The following is a 19,577-nucleotide window of genomic DNA, read 5'->3' on the forward strand; positions in this document are numbered from 1 at the left end:
CAAAACACAAAAACAACACTTAAATTTTGGTTAAAATTTTGGTTTAACTTTGTTTGTATTTGAGCTGTTTATGAGAGGAGTGAGACTTCAATTTGAGCCAGAACAGCTGGTGCCCTGCTGTTGTCTAGGGGTACAGCATTGGTACCAGGGCCATTGTGTTGTTTAGCATTGGTCATGTCACTGTAATGCTTTCGAATGGTAAAGCACAATTAAAATCCAGTCCTGCTGCTATCCTGGAAGCTAATTAGAAACTTAGTGTAATTGCATGAAGAGACTGGGCTTTCATAAGCACCTGCTGCCACACCTGCTTTTGGCAGGATATTGCCCCATGGTGATACCACAGCTGCCATCTGAAGCATGTTTCAACAGCTGCTCACATGTCATGGTCAAGGGGAAGGACACAGGCTGTTGCTGGGAAGTTCTGATAGGTACATCATGTGTGAGCATCATCGCTGCTGTTCACCTCCTGTAGTCAGTTGGCTTTTAGGCTTACGTACCATAATGACGATTTGTTTGCACATGCCTGGTAATGGGAGCATTGTATATATACATAAAGAGTCCCTTTATATAACGCAACGTGTTGTTTTGCTGTGTGAATGATGGGCTTGGGCAGAGTGGAGTGCCAGTTCTCACACCAGTTTGTACTTGCAGCCAATCAGGCAGAATAGCAGGGTCATTCACAAACTTCAATGGCTCCTTCTGATCCTCTTCCTAGAGGGGACAAGATCCGACAGAAGTGTGTGGATCTCAGACTGGAGTTCCAAGCATCAAAAAATGTTTTCATACAGACTTTTCCTCTATAGACATGGAAGTTTGGAAGCTATTAAGACTGTTGGAAACTTGGATGATCTCTGTGTATTTTGGTATTCTTATAATTTATATATTTTTGTATATTCCACAATTACCTTTATCAGTCAAAGTTACTCAAAGATGACTTAAATCTCAAAGGGAATAATAATATTTTTTTTTTTTAAAAAAAAAAAAGGAAAAAAAAAAGGTTGGCTTTATTAATTCTTTGGTTACACATAGAGGGCACTAAGGGGCCACATCATTTACTCTGTGTTTTCCAAAAGTCAGATCTCCTGATAAAACTAAGTGGGACAAGGCTAAGTGTAGTCATATGAAGGTGTGTTTGCTATGCAATGGCAGGAATGCTCAAGTAGGTGGCATTAAAAATAGAGGAAATGCAATGCTGATGATGAGATTTGCATTTATGGGCAATACTCCATCATATTATCTTTGGTACTTGTATAATTTATTGCTCCTAACCAAAAAAAAAAAAAAAAAAAGTTCTGTATGGTGGTCACACTGGACTCTGGAGTATGAATCCAAAGGATTGCTCATCTCATGATTCACATTTGCATTTGATTGCTTAATGACTATGACAAAAAGCATTCACAGGCAGATTATTCCACCTTTGGAATAGAAGTGCTCATTGATGATCTAAGCATTGCAGAAAGCTGCCAAACACCGTTTCATTCTGAAGCCTTGGTCCTAAATATTCCTCGCTTATGAAGGTGCTCATGTGGGAAGCCAAACTTCACAGCTAGCCTCTTCATCAGGGAAAGGAAAATGAAAACCCTAAAGTTTGCCCCACTTAGCAACTGGGCACATTCAAATTCACAGGTGAACTTTATGACTTGAACACACCCTTAATTGAAACAACAAAGCAAAAGCAATGCCATCTTGTGCAAAGCAGCAACATCATCTCAGTATGTGCTGGGAAGCACAGACAAGCTTTTTCATCTGTACATCATATTGCAAATGTCATTACTACTCTGAGGCACAAAGGTGGAGGTGAAAATAGTGGCATTAAGAAATATTTTAATAGAGCTTTACTGGCTAAAACTCTCCTTCAGGACAGCTGCTTCTCAAAAAAAATGCTACACCTTCAAACTGTTCAATATTTCCAATTCCTTTCTTCCATGTGCTCATTTTAATCCACTTAGCAAATGTTTAAATCCAATTTATTTCCTCTGCAGGAATATATACATCCTTTCTTGAAAAGCTCTGTTGTTTAACTCTGACAGTGTGTGTGTTCCCTTTAATATTCCAAAGGGAAGAAGGCAGCCAGAGTTAAGGTGCCTCGGCAGAGACCTGTCCTCTGACAGCAATGGTCCTTCACAAGAACCTTCAGTTCAAATAGCTTCCACTGCCAATGTGTTGGCAGCCAGATGTGCTAGAGGAAGGAAAGGATGCTCTGAAAAGTAGACAGGACGGAATTTACAGCCAGAGCTACCCCAGAAACATTAAGGCATGTCCTGTTATTTTCACTGTTATTTTTCCCACAGTGAAAAGAGGTAGCTCTCAAGAAGAGAAAAATGCTAGGATTTCACAAAGAGTGGAATCAGCTTGGCCATACAGCACTGACTTGATGGCACCTTATCTAGAATCCCAGCTCACATTCTGCATATTGTCCTGTGTACAGAGCTTAAAAATTCATACACTGCCCCAGCTTACAGGCTACTAAATGTGGCCCACCAGTCCATTGCTTTCACGCATCCCTTCTCTTCTGCAGTTACCCAGTCTGACTGCTATGTGAGCCTGAGCCTGCCAACAGCCTCGGTGCAGCATTTCCGCACCAAAACGGTTCCAAACACGAAGAACCCAACATGGAACGAGACCTTCCACTTCACGATTCAGAGCCAGGTTAAGGTAGGAACCACAGCTATCCCCTACAGTTGGCATTTGCTTTCTACCCACCTCCTGAGGATCAGGCTGAAGGCCCAGATGCCCATTTCCCTGCATAAAAGTAATTTTTCTTACCAGACATGAAATGGTACCCTAGCTTCCCACACTGTGGGTCTTCCTGAGTTTCTTTATGAAGTATTCACACTGTCTAACTGCAGTTATTTAGCTTTTGACACGCGCATAAGACTGTATATTAATGCATAGTCAATGGAGCCTGTAGAGAAGAACTGTAAAACTTCTATTTTATTGTTTCCTTTGCATTCCTTCTTGAACTTTTTACCCAAATTCCTCCAGCTGAACTGAAGTAACTGTAGCATCTTATATTTGTTCAATCTCATACAATCTATTTTTTCTGTTCCCAGAACATTCTGGAGCTGAAAGTTTGTGATGAGGACAACATGACACAAGATGACCACCTCCTCACTGTTTTCTTTGATGTCTCCAAAATCCAGCTCGGAGAAAACATTCAGCTAAGCTTCCAGCTGAATCCACAGGTAGGGGTAAAATTCAAAGACAAAGCTAAGGGGACATGGTCAGGTGAGAATGTGGTTTTCTCAGCTTTCATCTCACCTGCCCAGTATAGATGCCTTTCCTACTGTCTATTTAGTCATCTGAATATGCCTGTTTGCTTCAGGGGTTGGTGCCCATTTTTGCCTCAGTAATTACAGTAAATTTGGGGTGCTGCTTTTACAGATAGAGTTGGCCAACGTTATCAGGCTTGTTTGGTTGCTCTACTTGATGTCAAAATGTTGAGAGTTTTAGGCTTTCCTTTGCAGTTGGAGCTCATAGTTTTGAGCTGTGGCTCATGTCCGACTGATATATATATATATATATATATATATATATATAAAAAGCAATCTTGACTTCATAACCAAAGTTCATTTTCCAGAACACCCCGGGGATTGCATGCTAAAATGTGCTGCCATGTTAATGTGCCACCAGGCCCATTCGCTCAGGTTGTGAGTGAGGCTTGGGAGAGGGGCAGGATGATTTGGATGCACCAGAGAAATTCAGTCTTGCTGATGCTGAGAATTAGTGGGGAGCACTGAGAGCTTGTGAGCGGGAAAGGGGAATTACAGGTGGCCTGTGAAGCAGTGTGGGGTGAATCTGAGCTTGCGCAAAGGCAGAGCAACTGTCAAGAGGTCCTGCAATATGTATTATGTTTGGCTTACAAAGTGTCAACTAGAAGCCCGCTGATATAATGGCTATGACATCAGAAGTATGTGATATGAAGTATAACAGGTAAAACACAAAGAAAATGAAATCTGTGGTGTGTGCAGTAACTAAAGGTGGACGCTGGCTTGGAGCCAGTTCCCTGAGGAGCACAGATTCCTGTAGGGTGTTTCTCAGCACAGAGGAATCCACATGCAGTGACTTAATTCATTTTCTTTCCCAGGGAAAAGAGGAGCTGGAGGTTGAATTCACAATGGAGAGCAGGTGAGTCAATCAACAGAAATGCAAGCAAACAAATGTTTCTGATACACAAAACATCTGTTTATGCTTGCAGCCCCCCCTAATACTGTCATAGTCTGAATGAACTAGAGGGAATTTTGAGTGTTCAGGAAATGCTTGTCTATGGCATTTAGCAGAGAGGGGTGAATCCATACCAAGCACCCAGACACATTGAAGAGCTAGCACAGGCACTGACAGGGGCATGGAAATGTCTCCTGGTTGCTACTGCTCTCCAGGCTGCAGGGGGCATTCTGTGCAGGAGGATGTTTTAGATTTTACACCCCTCCTGCTCCTTCCTGTGATGTCTGTCCCAGATGTTTGCTTTGTCATAAGAATGTGGGAAAATACCTGGAATTTGAGTTGTGGGAATAGATTTACAAATATATATTTTTACTGTGTTTTTATGCTGACTGTACAGTTAATGGAGAGAATGGGAAAGAAAATCAGTCCTAGTGCTGCTGTTGCAAGTTGGATGAATTCACCAGATCTTCAGTACTGATCGCCCAGGTTTGAACCTGAGCAATATAAGGCAATAGTCTAATTCTGCCATTCCTGTACTTCTGTGTCAGAAAATGATCCTGTCTGATGCAGCAAGGAGCTCCTCTGTTCAGCAGCTCTCCATAGATAGAGTACCCAGGCTTAATGTTCAGCCTCAGAGAAGCAAATTGGACTGAGTGTCCAGCTAGAATTTCATATGCTGTTTACTCATGTTGCCTGTCCAAAGACAGGCTTTTAAAGATAATGAAAGAACAAAGAACTGGGAGAGTTCTAGTTGTGAACTGATTGTTTTCTATCTTGTCTTTTAGTCCGGATCCTCCTGAAAACATTATTACTAATGGCGTTTTAGTGGTAATTTTTATTTCTTAACCCTTTCCCTGCTGTATGGCCATTCTTATTGCAGAGCCAGGATTAAAGGTGCTGGGCAGTTGCTCCATAGGATGGCATGGAGGCATTGGGCATGGGGAAGGCAAATGCTGGTGCCAGCAATTCCCACTGGTGACTCAGTCTGGGAGAGGCTGCAGCTGCCTCCAGTGCTCGCCTCTGCCCAGACTGAGCAGGACTGGGGTGGATGATCATCCCCCTCTGCCTGGGGACAACCAAGCTTAGCACCCTCCTTGGGGTGCCCACCCTGCACCCCTTCCCCTGGGCCCTTTTTCCTGATGCTAAATGCCACTTCCTTTGACCTGGTGGGGGTTGACAGCTTGGCACCAGACTAGGAATGTGCATAGGGGTCTGGCTGAGGCCAAGCTTGACTGACAGCAAATGTCTTTTCTCTTTCCCTGATTGTCTCTTCCAGTCCCGTGAAGTTTCCTGTCTGGATGTGCAGGTGAATGGTGGAAAGATGAGGAAGGATAGCACAGGTGAGCCTTCGCTGACTTATGGAGCAAATCTGTAGGCTGCTTTATGGCAACAGTGCTCAGCATTTTACCCTTGAACTCCCTGGCTGAAAATGGTTGAAGATGCAAAACAAAATCTCAGCAATGTCAGTGGCCTCTGCAGGGGGCTGTAATTGATCAAAACTGCAAAGATAATTGCAGCATGCAGCCTGATGAGCTTGTTTTCTGGTTTCCCTGCAAAAGACTTTCCCCTATAATAATATACTGTCAGATGCTTATAACTTTCCAAATCATTTGTGCAGGGCATTGAAATTTTCTAAGTCCTCAACTGGAGCAAAATCCTTGTTTCTGGATTCAGAGAAAAAGAAAATAGGCAGGATGAGAACTGAGCCTCTCTTTCTCAATTTCACTTTTAAAATTTCTTTAGGTGTAAAAATATAAAATGTGCCACTAGGTGAAACAAGAGACACACACAATATATTACCGAAAGTACCTGTTGCACATTTTTAAGCAGCACATCAGTACTGTGTTAAGCCTACCTGTGTATTTCCTATGTGATTTTAAAAACATTGTGCTCTGGCATCCCCTGATGGCTCCAACCTCACACACTGTGGTGCAAAGAAGGGATACTTTCACACTGCATACCATGTTTTTTGGAAGGACTTAAATTTGAAACACCTTTGTAGCCCCCAACATAAATTACTTGTAGTCTGTGGTACACAACCATGAATCCTGCCAAATTCAGTGAGTATTGGTGGAGTTCAGATCCCCACAAATGGAATTTTCTTATAGCTAAGAAGTGTGGACCAGCACACACAGTGTTTTTGAGTATTATGAGCTTTAAGATGGCAAGGCCTGTTTGTGAGGATGTGACAATGTTTTTTCTGTCATCCCTTCAGAGAGAAAATTTGCACTAACAGTGGATGGCTCGTACGAAGGGACCCAGACCCACACGCTAAGCTCCTGCTTGTGCCCAACTGCACCGGCCAGGTTCCACTACATCAAATACCACCAGTCAGCACTGGCCGTGGCGCTGCCGCGGCGGAGGCGGCTCAGCAGGGTATGTGGTCGCCCCTAACGGGCAGATAGCTCTTTGCTGTGTGCTTCTTTGGGGACCTCTGAGGTCTGTGTATGCAGGGAATTGGTAAGTGAATGCATGTATGTGAGGCTGGGGAGACTGCTTTTTACTTCTTTTTGTTTTTTTGTGTAACTCTCCTCATTATGTTTTTATTTTATTTTATTTTTTTTTGCAGTCTATATCAAGCCAAAATGAAAGGGATATGAATGAGTCTGTGACTGTAGCTCTGAACTTGCTTCCTATACAAGAGAAAATAACAGTAGCACAGGTGAGAAGTGAGTTCTTAATAAAACTCCACCCCAACACATACTCATTTTGGTGGGTGATATGGGTTTTACACTCCAGTGACTTGGATCCAGTCAGGCACAACACTTGCTGCAGCTGTACACCGCGAATAACTGTCAGTGACAGTATAGCTATGCAATATTTTTTATTATGATGACTATTTTGGCTTTTGTTCTGCATGTGGTTCCAGGCATGCTGTTCAACCCTGTCCTGAGTTGAAACTGATTTCTTAAGGGCATATCTAATACGTTTATCAACGCTGTATGTGAGCTAACAGTATATGTGACATTAATACTGATAATTTGCAAAGGGGAAGTGTGAAGCAGAAGATAAAACAGAGAACATCCACATGCCTGTGGTTCAGGTGTTCAGCTTTTAATGAGCTTCCTAAACAAAGGGCAAACTAAGTGTTAATTAGTGGAAAACTGAGGGGCTATGTTTCCATCCAGCTCAGATTGCACTGGAGCCTGTTATAACCTCATAACCTAGACCATTGCTTGGCCATATACAGCAGCCAAAAGAGTAAAACTCAGACTATAGATTGTGTAGTGGGGGAATACGTAGGATTAATGACCTGAGCATGCTTACACTGTTTCATTTGCTATTTTCAGGACAAGACGATCGACTTGTATGTAAAAGCAAATGAATGGTAAGTGAGTCTCCAGCAATGCCTTATACTGTAATTGGGAGACATTTGCAAGTAGATAAAGCTCATTTGAAATCAGCAGGGATCATGAAGACTCAGACCTTGGTAAGCAGAGGTGTGTTCCACTTCTGGTCTCAGGCTTTTCATTGCCAGGTTCTCCTTATTCAGTGCTGGATAATTAAATCACAGGTCCCCTTTCCTCCAAGTTTCTGAGCTGGTAGTGCACTTAAGCAAGTAGGTCTCAGTTTGTGTGCACATCATGCCCACAGATGGAGAGAGTAGTTCTGCACAGAAATCATATTTTTGTATAATACCAACAAAATAAAGACAAGGCGTGGTAGCTGTTTCCCTAGTTAACCATGGTGGCTGTTGGCAGCAGTTACCTAGTTACAGGCACATAGGGTAGGCACTGCTGAAACTTGAAAAATCAATTATATGAGCAAACAAAACCAGAAACGTGCTGTAGGTACCTCATTCCAATACCAGAGCAGTATGTCATGTTCTGCCCTGCATTCCCATTTACATTCTTGGTAGCAGCTACAACAATTAGCAGAGGCCTGTGTGGTGTTTCTCTTTCTCAGTTATTACATTTTGCTGTTCATGAACCGGTTTGTAAACACACGCACAAGCACAACTGGAGCTGACCACAGCAAGCAATAATATATAATGTTGGTGCCCTGGTCTCAGGACCCAGGGTCTGTGTTTCAGGCCAAGAAACCTAGATGCCCGCCTGGGGTTTGACCTGTGCACAGATGAACAGAATTTCCTGCAAAACCGGAGGAGGGTGGTTGCTGCTGCACTGAAGGATGTTCTTCATCTGGAGGAAGACCTGCAAGACCATGAGGTAGCTGGGAAAGGCACTGCTGTGGGATTTTTCTCTCTTCTTTCCCTCGGGCCTGGAGATGGCAACAGGAGTGTTTTCTCCCCTCTGTCCAGATGAGGCATGAGGACCTATGTCAGCAGCTCCTTCTCCTGGGCCCTATTTGCATCCAGGGTGATCTGAGCTGAATTGCTCAGCAATCTGGATGAGCAAATTCTCTATTTCCATTTGGCTTTCAAGTGATCATTTAAAGGAACTTCAAACCATGATTCTGGTCCATCTTTCTTAAAAATCCTTCGTGAAGTGTACAGATCTTTTAATATATTCCACAGGGATGGCCAGAAACTCATGTTGCTTATAGCTTATAGAGCAATATTGCTTTATCTCTAATCCATGTATTTTATTTTACTAGCATTTGGATGTTGCATTTTCATGTCTGCCTTCTTTTGATGTGAACGTCCCTTGATGTCACTTTTCCACCTGTGCTTCCTGCCCTTTTCTTTGTGTTGAACAGGTGCCGATAGTGGCTGTGACAACGGCAGGGTGTGGGATAAGAGCACTCACTGCCATGTATGGCAGCATTTTGGGTCTTCAAAAGTTGCGTGTTCTGGATTGCATTTCATATATTAGTGGCTCATCTGGCACAACATGGTGAGGAATCATTTTGATACTATTGTTGGGATGTTATGTGAAGCAAAACTCATGCTTTGTCTAGGTTTTCAGATCTCAGCAGGGGTAAAAGTGGTCGTGAGTTACTGCTTCCATATTAGGCCTATGAATGCCAAGGCATTCCTAATAGGCTTTGAAAGGCCTGTTATGCACCACATTTTCCACAGAATCATCATAGAATCACAGCATATCCCAAGTTAGAAGGGACCCACAAGGATCACTGAGTCCAACCCCTGGCTCCACACAGAACCACCCCAAAATCATACCATGTGTCTGAGGGTGTTGTCCAAACAGCTCTTGAACTCCAGCAGACTCAGTGCTGTGACCACTGCCCTGGGGAGCCTGTGCCAGTGCCCAACCACCCTCTTGGTGAAGAACATCTTCCTAACACCAAGCCTGACCCTCCCCTGTCCCAGCTCCATGCCATTCCCTCATGTCCTGTTGCTGTCCCCAGAGAGCAGAGATCGGCACCTGCCTCTCCACTCCCCCTCAGTGATATTAGGTGTCTCTGAAGTAATTTATCCCTAATTAAAATATGAGACTTAACTGGTAGTGCAAAAATCCTTAATCCAATGCAAAATGATCCTGTATGCTTAATTACTGTTGGACAAAAACAACATAGACAGCTGGTGCAGCTGCTTCTGTTGGCTTCCAGATCAAGAGATTAGGACTTATTGCCTTTAGATTTTCATTTCTGTTCAAAGTAAGCTCAAAGTAGGGGAGTGACCTATAGCTAAAACAATATGAGATGCCCAAAGCTCTGCAAAGTATATCCTCTCGGTTTTAAATCTTCATTTCTTTCCTCTCCCCATCACGTTTCCTGCCTAAAGGACCATGACCAAACTGTATGAAGATGCAGACTGGTCGCGTAAGGATCTTGGAGAAGTAATTATTGAAGCTCGGAAGCAAGCAACCAAGTGCAAGATGGGTGCTTTTTGCTTGAGAAGTCTGAGGAATTATTACAGAGAGCTGAGCCAAAGGACCCAAGCAGGACATAAGACATCTTTTATTGATCTATGGGGGCTCATGATTGAATCCATGTTAAATGATGGGGTAATGTCTATTCACCTTTCTTCTCATAAAGTTGGTGACATGATTCTTAGGATTATTACAAGAAAATAAAATCCTAGGAAGAAGTGCTTGGCTAGTAACACTATACTTGGTATGCAGGCAGAGCATCTATTTACATTATAACTTGAAGATGCAGTGTATGTCTACAGTGAAGCCTAAAGTGTGACTAAATGTAATAGAAATGGTTTAGACTAACTCTAAAGTAACTGGCATACTAGTTAACATTTGTAGCTGTCCAAGATTTTTTCAAGATTCTTAGGTGTTTTTTTATAGCCCTATGTTTAATGTCTCTGCTGCTGCAATGTTTGCAGTGTTTACACAAGTCATACATTGAATGTACTGCAGATGTACCCCCCTGTGTAGTTCCTGAATTAGTGCTATGAAAGAGTATAGATCCAGAGCTCCTGAGAGATCTTTGCTGAGGAACTGTCATTTTGCAGTGCCTTTCAGCTGCTTTTGATTTGGTCTCTCAGGACAGCTCCTTCGTAATTTTGTTGGAATGACAAAAGCAAAAGTTTCCATGTAAACTTGCAGTCTGATGTTAACTAGAGAAAAAGCTATTTTATTTTAAAATCCCATAAAAATGTTTATATTTTGTCCAAGTGAAACAGGAAAAAAAAAGTACTGCCACTTCATATCAGATTTCACAGTGTATTTCTGGCCTTGGTGCTTTCTAGCAAAATGTGTTAATATTTCATTTTGCTTAAGTACACTCAAAATATCAATTTCATGTATAATATAAGCCATTAGTATTGGACAGCTCAGGGATTTTTCCTCTAGGGATATTAAACTTCAGTATGAGTTTCAAGAAAATTCTTGATTAGAACCATCATTAACATGCTGCCTTGAAGAACTCATGTTAAATAGATGAAGTATATGATAATAGCAGAATTAGCCAGACCTCCCATGTTTGTTTGGTTTTATTTATTTATTTATTATTATTTTTTTTTTTTTCACTTACATTTGACAATATAAAGTTAGGAGAGCTTGTGAAGCACTTCATTACTGGTGTCATATACTGAATATAGAACGTCTCTTTCTCTTAGTGAGAGTTATTCCTGCTCCCATGATTTTCTTGTCCTCTGTTTATTGGGTATATGGAAGTAAATCTAGGAGGAAATTCAGATAAATAATATCGCATATTCACTGATGTCTTTATGGAATTGATTATCAGCAATTTTTTTTTTTTCTTCTTCTACCTTTTTTCCTTTTAATCCAGAAATGCTACCACAGACTTTCTGACCAACGTCGGGCAGTGAATCAAGGTCAGAACCCACTGCCCATCTACCTTGCCCTCAATGTCAAGGACAAAGTTGCTACCAAAGATTTTAGAGGTAATGTTTCAATTCTGGAAAAAGAGCTATGTTTTAACATAGGTTTAGATCCTTTAAACAATGACAGATAATTTCAAATTCTTGCTCCAAGCCAGAAGTCCTCTTGAGAGATGTCAACGATAGCTGGGAAGCCATAGGATCAACAGCAACAGTTTAACATTTTGTAAAATCCCCTGTTACATTAAATGTGCATATTTAGACGTTAACTTCAGGTTGCTAACATGACATAGATCCATGACACTACCTCAGAAACATTTCAAATTCTTAAAGAAAGTGACTCACAGAAGCTCTAAGTTCACCTAATGTATATTTTTCATGGATGGCTAAAGGCAATAAATGCAGTAGAAACCAGACTGAATTGAAGTCCACCTTCCATGAGAAAGCTTCCTGCTTGCTAGATAACAAGAAACTTAAATTTTCCCTTACCCCTCACTTTATTCTTTCACAGCCTTGTGGAAAGTGCAACAGTGAGTTCAATTGCCTACTGGATCTGAGACGCATCAGTCAGCAGGGTTTGCTTTGGGCATGACCTAAACCAGCCCACCTCCAAGAGCTGACACTTGAAAGGTTCACTCAGTGTCTGTTGGCATTGCCATTTTTAGCAGCATTTTGTCCCCTTGGTTGCTGGAGCTAACATTATTGACACGTGTATTGGCAGAGTGGGTGGAGTTCACGCCATACGAGGTGGGCTTCCTGAAGTATGGTGCCTTCATTCGTGCAGAGGATTTTGGCAGCGAATTCTTTATGGGTCGCCTGATGAAGAAGCTCCCTGAGTCCCGGATCTGCTTCATGCAAGGTGACTCACCAGCCTGGGGGATTGACAAGAATTTAATACAAACACTAATGATTCTTGAAGTTAACCCATAGCAAACTGTTGTTCTGCATGTGGTAGCAGTTGTACTGGGTCATGTCAGAAGTGGTTCAGTATCCCAGTCAGTTACATTCAGCATGTCTCCTGAAACTCACTCATCTGCCCAGCTGGCTTTATCATTGGAACTATGAAAATGAAACTTAAAAAGACAAGTTATGTACCTTTGCAAGTGTGTTTGAAACATCACCGTTGACCTTAAAGTACAAAACCTTTTAAAAGTTGAAAGTCTATGAGACTTTGAGGAAGCTGAGGGAAATAATAGAAAATAAATAGGACATGAGGGAGGGGAATCAGTGAAGGAGCTGACTGAAAATATTTCACTGTAGAAAGAAAAAGGAAATGAAAATAGGAAAATAGCAATGCAGTATTTGTCAAAACTTATGTTGTTCTAGGTAAAACTAGGTAAAACAAGGTGGGAGGAAAATAATTTTAAAATTTCTTATGAAATGAGTTTGCATTCTGAGTCAAGTCTGTCAGTCTAACACTGAAATAGATGTCTAGGCTTAAGTAAAAGTTGAAAAGGAGCAGAAGGCAGTTTTTTTTGTTTTTGTTTTTGTTTTGTTTGTTTCTTTGTTTTGGTTTGGTTTTTTGTTTTAATCAGTTCCTTGTGTTTACCTCACTACTACTGATTATCCATCTCTGACTTCCTAGGAATGTGGAGTAGTATCTTCTCCAAAAATCTCTTGGATGCCTGGCATGCAGCTGACAATTCAGAGGACTTCTGGCACAGATGGACCCAAGACAAAGTGACTGAAATAGGTAAATCTCCAGTGCTTTTTGACTTACGGCCTCCCTCCTCCAGGCCCCTCTGATATGGGATGAAATAACGTACCTCTGATACGGTAACTGCACTCACATTTCCCACGTTTTGTGTTATTCTGTCAGCCTGGTGCTCTCAGCCTCTGGTTAGGGAAGGTACTGGGAAAATTAAGTGCTTTTATGTTACTGAATAGCCAGTGCTTTGCTTAATCTGAGACTGGCATTAGTGAGATTTGTATTAGAAGGTAAGGCACTATCAGACAGACCTTGATGGAAAGAAGATAGGGTTGGTTATATAAAATGGTCCCTAAAGTGCTGAGTTAAATACTTTTGGGAAGAATTGCTTCGATCAAAGCCTCATGGCATCTCTGCTGAGCAGCTTGAGAGTTTTTTTTTTCCAGTTTCTATTCCCCCTGCATTGTGCATCCCTCCCTCAAAATCTGACTGAATTGCAAGATTTAGCAGAGGTACAAGGAAATCAGTGGGGTAGAGCTCTATTACGCCAGCTGAGAAGGGCAGCCCTGGACTGAAAGACCACTCCTTGAAAATATCCACGAGCAACTTCACTGTTAAAATTCAAGTGAAATCAGTGGTTTCATGTTGAACAGACTCATATGGCATTTCTGTGGGCTATGTTTATTTGGGGAAAAAAGCAAAACAAAACAAAACAACTAAATATGGGTTTATATAAATAATTTGTAAGTTTGAGTTGAATTCAGACATGCCAACCAAACTGAACAAGCTGTGTTTTTTAGTCAAAACATTTAATTAAAATTTTCAAGTTTTCTTTTCAAAATAAGCCTAGAATTTCAAATTTAGCCCAATCTAAAACCAGTAACCTCTTCAAATGTGTAAATGAAACGATTTTACTTGCTTTTGTTTGCTTGGAAAACTGAATTGTTTTAATCCTCTTGTTTTATGATAAAAATGGTACTTCAATCAAATATGACCAATCAGTGTTTAGAAAACAAAACTGAGTTTATATTTTATCAGACGATTGTCTGGAACTCACTGCAGACCATAAGGCAAAATAACTCTCTACAATTTCCTTGTGAGAGGAAGTGGAGAGGGAGGTGCCAATCTTTTCTCCCTGGTAACTGATGTCAGGATACACGGGAATGGGATGAGCTGCACTAGGGGACGTTCAGACTAGATATAAGGAAAAAATTATTTACCATGAGGATGGTCAAACACTGGAACAGGATTCCTAGAGAGATGGTTGATGTCCTGTGCCTGTCAGTGTTCAAGGGGAATTTGGACAAACCTCAATAATATGTTCTAACTTTTGGTTAGCCCTGAAGAGGTCAGACTTGATGATCTTTGAAGGTCTCTTCCTACCGAACTATTCCATTCTATTAATTCACTGCTAAAATGGAGATGTTTAAATTAATGGTTTAACACATACAGCACTGAATTCTTTAGCTCCACTTCAGGTGTAATGTTTATGTGCTGTATGGTTAAACACACACAAATACCATGGGCTTGAAGTGTGACTGGATACGTAGTTGTAAAGACACCTGTGTCAAATTCTCTATCCTAGTTGCATATAGGAGGAAAAATATATTCCTATGCATTCAGAAGAGCACCCAGAAATGATCTATAGAGGCAATAATTTTCATATTCCATGAAGCTGAGCTGCTGTGAGTCCATTGTCAGCAGAGAAATGAACTGATCTGGGATGTCATTTGATTCTTACAAGTTGCAAATATTGTAGCAGTAGTGTTCAGATTAATTCTCACTTTTTATTTCAAATGCATATGTAGCCCTGGATCAAAAAGCTTGTACCGCTTTTTGCTGATGCTCAGCAAGTTTCAGGTCCAGCCTTTAAAAAGGTGACCACAAAGAGCTCTAAACATATTGTTACTACTGTTGGAGAAGTCATTGATCCTTTCTCTTCTTTGCATCCTGTTCACATCTTAATTGCGACTATAATTTAATTGTGTGTAATTAATGCCATGTATCTCTAGAGGAACAACCAGACTTGCCTGAGAAGCCCTACGAGATGGCTACCTGCATGTTTACTCCTACCAGTGGCCTCTCCACAACTCTCCGGGATATCCTGACGGACCGCCCTGCTGTCTCCAAGTACCACAACTTCCTGAGGGGCTTCCAGATGCACAATGAGTACATCCAGCACGAGCAGTTTGCAAAGTGGAAAGGTGTAGATAGCATTTCTGCTCATGTGCCATAGTGGTCATCTGAGCACAGGGATTGGAATTCAGTGTGGGACGTTTGTATGTCCTGCAGAGAACAGAATGGCTTTTGTGGTCAATTGTTATCCTTTGCAGAAAGAATAGAGAGGGAAAATGAAGTAACTCCTTACATCATTCGCTTCCAATAACATGACTGTTCAGTTTTGAGGTGATTTGGTACTGACAGTCCTTACTGAGATGAAAAGCATTGGGGTGGGACTTTGCATATGGAAAACCAGCCATGGGTTTTGTGCAGCTTATGGGCTTAGAAAGACTGACAAAATGTGAGTGGAGAGGCTGAAGGAAGCTTTAGGATTGTTGCATGGCATCCAAAAGCAAAGGGAAATTCCTGGATGGGAGGAAAGCTTGCATTTCGTTTGTTTTCTAACTTGACAGGTGTCTTTCTGCTGTTTGCAAATAACTCAAAATCTTTCACTCTTTAGACACCTCACTAGACACCTCTCCTAATGAGTTGAGAGGCAACTCAGAGCACCTGGAGCTGGTGGATGCAGCTTTCTTCTTTGAAACCAGTTGTCCACCCCTTATGAGACCAGAGAGGAAAGTGGATGTCATCATACACTTAAATTACACGGGTGGATCACAGACCCTGGTAAGAAGCCTCAAAAATGCCTTTGTTTGATTTTCCTTTGCTTTCTTCAGCTTTCAAATAGGTGTCTGTAGAATATTATTAGTAGAACTTAGCAAAATGGTGTTTCCAAACCTTAGAAGAAGAATGGAAATTCCTAGAGGGAAGAACACCTGATTTTTTTTTCCTCAAATCACTTTTGAAAGAACACTAAATGGAATACTCATAGCTCTCTGCTTCACCAATAAAGTGCAGAGCGGCACAATGAAATTATTATGGTTGAGCTGCAACTTCCATTACAATTTAATATAAGATTTTATAGCACAAATATAGCTGGAAAAGATTTTTCTGTGATTCAGATGTAGAATTTATTCTGCATTTTCCTTATATGTATAAAATTTTATTTATCTTTTAATTTTAAAATGTGGTTTTCAGCTGTCCAATAACAACATAGAGAGTAAAGGCTTTCTTCCTCTTTATTTCTATCTTTTTTTAATGAATGCATTTTTTTTTTCTCTTACTGCAGTGAGCTTGAAGCAAAATATCAAATGCATTTATCATGTTTGCAGAAATCTGATTATAAAATGGCTATATAGATTTCAGAAGTGGTACTCAGCACTTAAAAAGACAGATTTAGACTTCCAAATGCATACTCGCAGTTGCAAACCTTCCCCTGAAAGGGCCCTGAAAATGTGAAGGTCACTGGTTAAGATTCTGTCATTATTTTACAAGTGGACAATACTCTAATGCTGCTCTTACACTGCGATGCCAAATGAAAATTAAAATATGCTAGCTTGAAATTTCATATTATTTCTAAAATTCAAAGTTTAAAATGGGGAAGTTGGTCTCAAAATCCTGCTAAAATCTACTGAAGCCAACTCACAAATTATAACTGCTATATAAACAGGTAACATGACTGCAAATCCTTACTGTCTTGGACTGAAAATTTAGTTTTGTTTAGATGCAAATTTTTCTTAGTTCTCCTTTAATTAATGATGCTCTGTAACAATCTTTCAAATTACCTGTTCTGTTCCTAAAACATATTTCCATTTTAAAGAGGTGTCTTAGTACTGATCTAAAATCTTCTTTACCAACTTAATATCAAGTGTTTTCCTGCACATTTATTTTCAAAAAGCTCCTTAGGGAACAGAAGAATTAGGGACTGCAGGTGTTCACATTATCTCTAACCTTCCAGTGCTCTCAGGCTATTTTGTGCAGTTTAACATGAATTAAGCAGCAGCCTGATCTTGTTTATCTTTTCCATTTCTCAAACTGCTGCTGTTGGGCACTGACCAGCCTCTAGAGCAGGCGTGCAGTTACTTCTCGGAGCAGGGAATTCCATTTCCCAACATTGGGCTGAAGGATGATGAGAAGAACCTGAAGGAGTGCTACATATTCGATGGTGCAGACACTCCAGGAGCTCCTCTCCTGCTTTATTTTCCACTAGTGAATGACACCTTCCAAAGATATGTAGCACCTGGTAAGTTACCACTACCCAGATGTTCTAATGACCCAATTAACTTCTTCACTCCCTGAGAGTTTCTTCTTTAACCCAATACAAAAATCCTTTGCTTGCTTGCTTGTTCCTACTAGCGAATACATTGCAAAAGGGGATGGTACAAATTATTTGCAAAAATCAGTGAAATCTCGGGCATAATTTTAGTTTGAATCTTGGTGCAGTTCAGTGAAAGAAGAAATGTGTTTCTCAAGTAGAGGAATGGGATCTAATTTCACCTTGTGATGTCCAAAATTTTACTTTAGGGTGTAGAACAAAGCCTAGTTCTCAGATATGTATTTTGATCATATTCAGATCTAGGGAGAAATAGCTTTAGAGTATAGATTTGTGGAGGGCCACTGTGCTTTCTATTTGCACTGTTTAACACATTGATTGTATATGCTGGGAAATCAAAGCAATAGTATGTAATCTAAGACTTGATAAATGCAGTCAAAGTGTTCTTTTGGACCACTGTTTGAGACACTGCCTTTGTTTTTATTATGATTTCCAAGGCTACTAATATTTTGCCTCCTCCTGCCCTGTACATCTCCTTATTCCTTTTATCATTAGTATGTATTCTACTCAAGAACCCTCATGGTATATGACTTGATGACCTGTTAACTCTCAAAAAATGTCATGCCATGAGTTGGCCAGTAGACGGTGCTGATTGCAATGGAATGTTGAGTGATGCCTTTTTTTTTCTCTCTTTTTCCAAAAGGGTTTTGTTTAGAAGTACATTTTTCAGAGATCAGAGCACTGCAATTGACTTCATAGCAACCACATATGTGATCTCTCTAAATTATTCTTGACATAGTCTATCAGAGGACTATAATTCCCTGGGACTATGCAAACTCCTTCCTCTTTTCCCCTGACAGGCATGGCTCGTAGTGCTGCAGAAATGGAACAGGGCAAGATTGATCTCTCCAGTTTCTGCTCTCCATACTCAACGAGAGAGGTCTCGCTGAAAGCAGAAGATTTCAACAAACTTCAGAGGCTGACTAATTACAACATAATGAACAATGAGAACATGATTCTTCAGGCCTTGCGCATGGCTGTGGCACGGAAGAAACAAGCTCTGAGCCAGCCAGTATCACAGGCACAGGCCTCTGGTTGAACAGCATTTTCCTCTCTTAATATTTATCATGACAGCGCAGAATTATTTATCAAATGCAATAGCTACTTCACTCTTCTTGGCAGGCGCCGTCTCTTTCTAAGTAGCCTTCTCAAAAAAGAAAACTTGAAGTACTGACTTCAGAGCCACATGGTTTGGTTTACTGATACAGTTGCTTTTCTGGTCAGAAGTTTTGATATCAGACAGGCTGGTCTGTTGTTAACACTATCTCATTGTGATGCACAGAATGCAAATTCAGCTGTGTGTGATAGGGAAATCGTTTTAACTTTCTCTCTGCAGTATCTTAATGGTTTGGTTGTTAGTATTTTTTCATCTGCAAAATATTCTGGCATTTCATTGTGACCGTTGGTAAATCTATGAAGCCCTCTTCAGACACAGAAGGTGGTGATTTTAACATATAAAAATATTTTGTTTGGTTTTAATAACTTGAATTAAATGGTGTTCTACCTCATAAAAAATTTGTTGCCCTGATACTTTTTTGTTATGAATTGTCATGAAATATCATGTGAAGGTTACTTAGTTTTTCAGATTTGTGATGGGTGATAGATATATAGAGATGGTGACTTTTTGTCCGCAATGTCTCTTCTTAACAATTAAATCAAACTTATGAATTTGTTTTGAAGGGCTACTGCCATTTTCTCCCACAATAAGCTGTGTTCTGTCTCAGATCACATACATGTACTGCAGTTATCTCCCTGAAAAGCGATTTTGCTTCAGCATCACCTGGAACTTGTTCAATGAAGTGAGCTGAAGCATTACCAAAACAAGTAGCATATGAGGGGGATTGCAAGGTGTATGATAATCGCATACACACAATCACACTATTGAAATGGAATAAGATAACAATATTCTGTTCACTGCATCACAGTTGTTAAACAGCCATAAAATGAAAAATACATCTGCAAGTACAAATTAAGATACAATTGTCACAGAGTAACCTAGTTATTTGGCAAGTATATTGAAGGACAGTGGCTAAAGGGGAAAAGTTGATTTAAGCACACACAAATATGTAACAGCTCTCAAACAACCAGCGTGATTACCAAAGAACAGATGAAGAGGTGTCCAAAGCATTTCCTGGGAATGCACTAAGTGATGTGCATACACGCATAATGAAGGCAACCTGATGAGCAACCCATAAACAAAAAGCAGCACTCCTCTT

The 19,577-nt window shown here is 40.6% G+C and overlaps 2 protein-coding genes across 2 annotated transcripts in view; both read left to right on the forward strand.

Moving 5' to 3' along the window:
- LOC118168234 (cytosolic phospholipase A2 epsilon-like) overlaps positions 1 to 6,311 on the forward strand; it is a 55,025-nt gene extending 48,714 nt beyond the window's left edge. Inside the window, exon 23 of the transcript XR_004751436.1 lies at positions 6,300 to 6,311. The gene's annotated coding sequence lies outside the window, so the exon portion shown is untranslated. The remainder of the gene's footprint in view (positions 1 to 6,299) is intronic.
- Positions 1 to 18,876, forward strand: part of LOC118168233 (cytosolic phospholipase A2 epsilon-like) — a 26,948-nt gene extending 8,072 nt beyond the window's left edge. The window contains exons 3-20 of the mRNA XM_035328461.1: positions 2,519 to 2,655; positions 3,054 to 3,185; positions 4,088 to 4,128; positions 4,950 to 4,992; positions 5,441 to 5,504; positions 6,380 to 6,540; positions 6,734 to 6,826; positions 7,455 to 7,492; positions 8,177 to 8,333; positions 8,824 to 8,960; positions 9,809 to 10,031; positions 11,269 to 11,383; positions 12,042 to 12,179; positions 12,906 to 13,013; positions 14,981 to 15,172; positions 15,649 to 15,815; positions 17,088 to 17,271; positions 18,162 to 18,876. Of these exons, the coding sequence (XP_035184352.1) occupies positions 2,519 to 2,655; positions 3,054 to 3,185; positions 4,088 to 4,128; positions 4,950 to 4,992; positions 5,441 to 5,504; positions 6,380 to 6,540; positions 6,734 to 6,826; positions 7,455 to 7,492; positions 8,177 to 8,333; positions 8,824 to 8,960; positions 9,809 to 10,031; positions 11,269 to 11,383; positions 12,042 to 12,179; positions 12,906 to 13,013; positions 14,981 to 15,172; positions 15,649 to 15,815; positions 17,088 to 17,271; positions 18,162 to 18,400 (2,369 nt within the window). The 3' untranslated portion in view covers positions 18,401 to 18,876. The remainder of the gene's footprint in view (positions 1 to 2,518; positions 2,656 to 3,053; positions 3,186 to 4,087; positions 4,129 to 4,949; positions 4,993 to 5,440; positions 5,505 to 6,379; positions 6,541 to 6,733; positions 6,827 to 7,454; positions 7,493 to 8,176; positions 8,334 to 8,823; positions 8,961 to 9,808; positions 10,032 to 11,268; positions 11,384 to 12,041; positions 12,180 to 12,905; positions 13,014 to 14,980; positions 15,173 to 15,648; positions 15,816 to 17,087; positions 17,272 to 18,161) is intronic.
- The last annotated feature ends 701 nt before the right edge of the window (positions 18,877 to 19,577 follow it).

Source organism: Oxyura jamaicensis, chromosome 5 (genome assembly GCF_011077185.1).
Source record: "Oxyura jamaicensis isolate SHBP4307 breed ruddy duck chromosome 5, BPBGC_Ojam_1.0, whole genome shotgun sequence".
Classification (NCBI taxonomy): domain Eukaryota; kingdom Metazoa; phylum Chordata; class Aves; order Anseriformes; family Anatidae; genus Oxyura; species Oxyura jamaicensis.